Source organism: Symsagittifera roscoffensis, unplaced genomic scaffold (genome assembly GCF_963678635.1).
Source record: "Symsagittifera roscoffensis unplaced genomic scaffold, txSymRosc1.1 SCAFFOLD_610, whole genome shotgun sequence".
Classification (NCBI taxonomy): domain Eukaryota; kingdom Metazoa; phylum Xenacoelomorpha; order Acoela; family Convolutidae; genus Symsagittifera; species Symsagittifera roscoffensis.
Genome location: NW_026971472.1, coordinates 7841 through 14577, shown reverse-complemented (window position 1 = coordinate 14577; position 6737 = coordinate 7841). Strand labels below are relative to the sequence as shown.

The 6737-nt window shown below is 37.0% G+C and overlaps 1 protein-coding gene across 1 annotated transcript; it reads right to left on the bottom strand.

Moving 5' to 3' along the window:
• Positions 1-5331: 5331 nt before the first annotated feature.
• On the bottom strand, positions 5332-5910 carry LOC134856460 (uncharacterized). Its single transcript, XM_063872732.1, has one exon. It carries the CDS (start codon positions 5908-5910, stop codon positions 5332-5334), a length of 579 nt encoding a protein of 192 aa, XP_063728802.1.
• Between the last annotated feature and the right edge of the window lie 827 nt (positions 5911-6737).

Here is a 6737-nt window from a genome sequence, read left to right as displayed (position 1 = left end):
ATTGTGCAGTTGCTATTTTTTCATTGACCAAACACCTCAGAAGAATTTTTACAAAACATATATATTCGCAATGTATCATGGGATGATCTCCGCTCATGGAAATTCTTATCAGACATTTAGATACACGGATCCACGCAATTTTACCTGCCACGATCTTTAGGTTTTTTTATGCATCAGTTTAATGAAACGAATTATCTTCTAGCAAAAAACAGGGCAGATTTTCGTTTACTAAAAAAATAGCTAAAACTTCATACCGTATACCAAAAATAGAGTTTTTATCTTTAGTTTTTAATTTTTTACGCAAATTTTACCCTGGTAAATAATCCGCTTATGAAAATTTCTAGGAATCTTTTTCATAGCAACTGGTTGTGGTGTCGTTTCCAAATATATTTCGAAAAAAATTAAAGATAATGAGGATCCTTCTTGGCAATTATATCACGCAAATAGGTTCACTAGAAATTTTCTGAAGGTGAAGTAGAGACTGTTAAAGATACCTTTAAAGTTTGACAGAGAAGCCATAATTAGAATTTGCTAGGTTATTACACAAAAAGAGGCAATTGCACCTAATAACCAACAATTTCATATTTTGTACGCCAAACAGTTATTAATGTTTTATAATAATTTTGCCAACGACTGCCAAAACCAAATAACTACAAAACAAGTAGCCGGTTTCTGTGCAAATAGTATAGAATGTTCTGACCATAGTCTTTAAAACACTATGGCCAAGAATTTTTTTTTTCCAATTTCATGTAGTTTTTTTTCTGATTGGTGTGATAAGAGGAACAGACGTAAAAATAAATATTCAGACATATTAGACAGTTATGGTTTTTTCAGCACATTGAATTAAATTTTTTGCAGATAAAGGATAGAAAAATTCGAAAAAAAAAATACAGAAATTTTTGAATTTTTGAAGTTTGTTGTTCCCAAAATCATGCAGGAAAAAACTCGAAAAACTAGTTTTTAATGCTTAAAACTGAGTTTTAAGATCTTAATTTAGGCATAGTTTAGCTGCTGTAAGCCTGTTTGCTTGCTTTAATTGCTGGAATCAAGACAAAAACAAATCAGAAACTTCAAAACTTGAATAAATTTAGAAAACTGTTCAATGTGGTTCAAATCACGACTGAAATGGCTTTATTATGATATATCACTCAAACCAGTCCAGTGATTATTTGTGGTAAGACCAAACTCAGTTTGTCATACAACAGAATCAAAAAAAGCTCATTCAAACTTTTTTTATGCTTCCATATGATAAGAAAAAATTTACTCTGCGGAAAAACACTTTTTTCAGCTACTAAGCGTTTTGAGCTAAAACTTTTTAGCCAATGAAGAAAAATTTTTGGTGTTACTAACAAGTTACAAACAGTTATCTTTTTTGCTTACTTTTTGCTAAAAATAAACAACACAAGAGCTTCAACTGCTAAAATGTTTGAGTAACAATTTTCTAGTCACTAAGGAAAATTGCGATTTTAACAGTCGAGGTTCAAACGGTGATCTTTCTTTCTGCTGAATTTTGAGTGCAACTTAGCGGAAATATCGACCACCTTTGCAATCATAATCAATGTTTTTGCCTATTTGAGCTATGACCGCAATGTAGCGAAAACTCCAGCTGAAATGTCCAAGTGGCATAATTAATTCCGCTTAATTGACACAGACTACCCGGGTTGACCTCCATACACCGAAAATGCTTATCATACAACTCCATACATCAAGTGCGAGGAAAAATGCTTGTCATACAATTTTCATACAATTTCTAAAAATGGTTGAAAACTGGTATAAACTTATTTCTGTGGCTGTTTGATTCTAATAAAAACAGTCTGGTGATAAAAAACTGAGGTTTTCGTTTTTTGAAAAAAATGCTTATCATACAATTCCCATACATGGAAATTGTATGACTGGCATTTTTTTGATGGCGACATGTAATTTTGAAAATTTGGCCCAAAAAAATTTTTGTTTTTTTTTCAACCGCAAATCGAATTTCGTACGCAAACAAACATTTTTCGAAAAAAAATTTTTTGCATGCAAAAGTTAATATTTTGTGTGCATAACGTAGTCCTGGATACGATAAAATTGGCTTTTATTTTCTTTTCACTTAATTTTTTTTTTCAAAAACGCTGAAAATTCCTATTTCTTTTGAATGGGGTGTTAATGTATGCCTTGATCAATGTCTGATAATTTGAAAATTCAAAAATTTAAAATAATCACCATTTAAAAATTTTGCCAAAAACTAAAAGTTTGTTGCTTTTGCTATATCAATTGTGAAAGACAGCCGAACTCAGGTCGTTTTCTATGCATTATAAATGCAAAGACCGTCCAACCTTTGGTGCTTTGAGTAACCAAGGTCTTTGTCACTTGTGTTCGGCTGCAAACACAACGTAAAATTTTTCAGAAATAAATTCAGAAAAAAAAAATCAAACTTTTTGCTTTATGGAAAAACATCTATCATACAATTTTCATTTATGGAAAAATGTATATCATAGAGATTTCATTCAATGTTCTGTACGTATGGCATTGTACGGAATTGTATGACAAGAAATTTCTCATATATGGGAATTGTACGATAAGGAGTTTCGGTCATCCCGGGTAGGTGTATATCTTTCTTTAATCAGAAAATTTTGCGGTAAGGAATGATTTTTCGAAGCCACGATTCATAGCAGGAACCTTACACTAAATGGCCATAGTTTAAGCGTAACTTTGGCATATGCTTAAAGGAGAAGTTTTTTGTACAAAAAATTTTGCAGCCTGAAACCAACTGGTTGATCTGTGTCAAATTAAGAAAATGAAAAATAATATAATCAGTGACTTTATATTTGAAAAAGTTATCACAAACTCAAATAAATGCTGCTGTAAGGGTTTTTTAAACTACAAAATTATTTAAGCTTTCAAACAGTTTATCAAACAGTTTAAAACTGCAAAAAAACGGTGAATTTTTTCTTTAAAAAGTACCATTTGTAGCCAATAAATTAACAGGATGGCAGTTTTGTTAACCGTTATTAACTCTGTTTTCAACTCATTGAATTAAGCTCAGTTTATTGAAACCAATTCAGCACTGTTTTTTTTGTTTACATCATTTAACATTTTCCAATCAAGTTGTCCTTAAAAACTAATTTGATTTGTCCAAGAAACAGTGCTGAATTATTATCAATAAACTTAGCGTAATTAACTTAATGGCTTTCAATATTTCAAAAGATACACCATCATGACTAATCACCAGAGTCAGAAAAAGAAAAAATCCTTTTCCACATTTGATTAAATTGTTGTGAAAAACAGATCTTAAATAGGAGCAAAATGGCATCCTTTTTCTAAAGCGAAAAAAAAAACAATTGCTGGAATCATTCAGATCTCTAAATAAACAAAAGTTCTGTGGGAAAAATGAGTATCACATGTTTTTTTTTCCATATGATCTAATTGTTTCGTACAGTTAGATATAAAAGCTTCAAAACATTTGAGTTTAAAAGTTTTGAATTGTATAAAAATCCTTAGTGACACAAATATCCTTAGTGACACAAAAATCCTTAGTGACACCGTTTGGTTCTTCTCTAGGAAAAATTTGTGTGGCGCACTCTCGTATCCTGTAAGATCTAAAAAATGTGCTTCGACATCTGTAATTTATCGGCAATTTAAACAGATAATATGAAAATAAGTAGTATCTGAAAAAAATAAGGCAAGCATTTTCCGGTTAACATGATATCAAAAACGTTCTCAACAATCTCAAAAATCTGTAAACATTTTTGATGGCAAACTAACCTTAATTGGACAAACCAGTAGTTTCAAGGCCTTTTGTCTAAGAAAATCAAATTTTAGCTTTTTCACTTTGGCGCTGTAATGACGTCATGAGTTTAAGCGCGAACATCTTCCGCGCCCAAAGGAGCGAAACGGGTGCGAGTTAGCTCCCCGGAGCGGGTAGTGACTACAGCGGATCGGGCTATATTGTCTTTTCCGTAATCAAGGGTTTTTATACGAGCCAAAGGGTAGTGTCCCCTTGGGCTGCGTTCATCAACAACCCACACTAAACCCCCTGTTTTTAAAATAATGTCACTATGGGAGTGCCACTTACTGCGTTTATTCAGCGCTGGCACATAATCTCGCAGCCAGTGACTCCAAAATGCGTTGGCGTAGCTTTGCGCACGGATATATTGCTTTCGATCGAAGTGCTCCTGGAAAGAGAGAGAAGGGAAGCTAGTGCCATTTGGGCCTAACAAAAAGTGTCTAGGAGTTACTACCTCAAAACCATCCGGACTTGTACTTACTGATGTTATAGGTCGAGCGTTCAGTGATTGTTCTACGAGACAGAAAGTTGTTTCAAAGACTTCGGTAGTGAGCTTTTCTACTTCCTTTTATTGCATAGAATACCCTTTTACAACACCGAACAAGACGTTCCCAAGAACCACCGTGATGCGGGGCTACCGGGGGTTAAATTTCCACTTAATACCCTTTCTCGCCAGCTCTGGGGGTGCTTGATTGTTCCACGACTGAATACAAAGCAAGAGTTCCTTCTCAGCTCCCACAAAATTGGTGCCGTTATCGGACCAAATGTTTGATGGAGTGCCGCGACGGGCAATAAATCTTTCGATTACCATTACACACGAACTCGTGTCCATGGATGAGTCAATCTCAAAATACACAGCTCTTGTTGTCAAACATGTAAAAAATAAGCACCGTTGTTTTTCAGAACTCCTCCTGATTGAGACGTAAAAGGTCCAAACTAATCAACACCACAGTTTGTGAAGGGAGGCTGGCGGTAACCAAGCCTTTCAAATGGAAGCTCTGCCATCATAGGTGTGACAGTTTTGGCTCTGCGCTTCCTACATTTAAGGCAGTGGACTTCGATGGACTTTAATAAAGAGCGAAGGTTCAAGATTGCAAACTCTAAGTAAATTACAGCTCGCAAGTAGTCTAAGAACTGGTGCTGATAGCGATAGTGAATATCACTTACGAACAATTTCACCAGAGCATGCCTTCCATCAAGGATTATTGGGTGTTTTGTGTCATGTTCAGTTTCAACTAGATGGCGAATTCGCCCTGTTGAACAAATGAGGAATGCAGAACCCATAAACGGTGCGATACGACTTTTTGACGATTTTGTCGCAGGACAGGATTAATTATTCCGCTTCAAAAGTTTCTTTTTAGGAAATCAACGAAAGTAGTTGTTTGGCGGTTTCTAATTCAACCGTATCGGTTATTTCCTTGACTTTTGTGCGGTAGTGCCGGTGTTTCAGAGTCAGTCTGAGCATGAAGGTAACCACTCGCTGGAGTTTACAACACGAGCTAGTTTCTTCCCATACAAATAAAGTGGTTTTTTATGCAACGTTTGAAAAAATTAGAGGCTTGCTCTTAACCTTCATTAAGGTCACAAGCGGGACCAGCTAGGCGGATTTTTGTAAGTACTTCTACGCTCGGCTTGAAATGCCCCTCGCCGTTTTTCAGCAGACTTGGCCCGTTCACCCAGCTGCTTGTTTTAAGGACTGTGAATCCTCTGGTTCCCGTATCAGCAGGGTTGTCTCCACTTAAGACGTGAAACCACTGGTCTACGGTCGTACTTTCCAAAATCTCTCCAATCCGGTTTGCCACGAACGTGGGTTGCTTACTGCCTGAGTTTAACCAATGAAGTACAGTGGTCCTGTCAGTCCACATGAACGTGTTTGACACAGGAATGGTTAGAGCTTTGAGGATATCTTCCTTCAAGCGGGTAGGGAGTAACGCGGCCGGCAGTTCAAGCTTCGGGATAGAAAGCGCTTTCATGGGCGCGACTCTTGCTTTTCCAAAGACGAAGGCAACTTGTGTTTCGAGTGAAGTTTTCACACGGGCGCGAAGATAAGCTACAGCACAAAAAACTTCTTCTGAGCTGTCAGCGAACATGTGTAACTCAACCCAATCAACTGGTGCGGAGAAGTAGCTGCGCTTTTTAGTCATTTTTCCTAAAGATGGCAAGCCAGAGTGCCAGGCAAGAAATTTTGTCTTGTTATCAACGGGTAGCTCATCATACCTTTGTTGGCCTTGAATGCGCCAGATTTCTTTCAACAATAACCGCGCTCCTACGTTGTAGGGCACTACGAGACCTATGGGGTCAAAAACGGAAGATACGATACTTAACACTGTTCGCTGTGTTATCGAGTTTTCAAGTTCACGGTTGACAAAGTGTCGTCGATATGGTCCCACTTCAGACCAAGAACATGGAACGAATTATCACCACAAGTTACAAAATTTTTACTTTCTTGTTGCAGCGCGCTTTGGGGCGGGTTTAACTCTTTATTAATTTTAGTTACGTTACTTATGAACTTAGTTAATTTAAAACCACCTAGAGCTAACAGAGTAATCAACTCTTGACTCAATTTAAATGCAACATCGGGGTCCTCAAAGGAGTTTAGGTAGTCGTCCATATAAAATTTCTCTAGAACTGCGGACGTTGCGTCAGGGAACATTGCCTGGTTATCCATTGCAGTCCGTTGCAATGCATAATTTGCACACGTAAGCAAAACTCTCGCTTCAAAGATATGTCTGGTGTACTGGTGTACAACCACATCGGCTGTCGGATCCTCCCGCCACAGAAAACGAAGGGAAGGTTGGTCCTCTGGAAGGACGCCGACTTGTAGAAACATCCCTTCAATGTCAGCCGTTACGGCAAAATGATGTTGACAAATACGGAGGAGAACAAACACAAGGTTTTGCAGTAGGTCGGGCCCTACTAGCAACGATTTGTTCAATGACGTACCGTGGAATTTAGATGCTCCGTTAAGGAC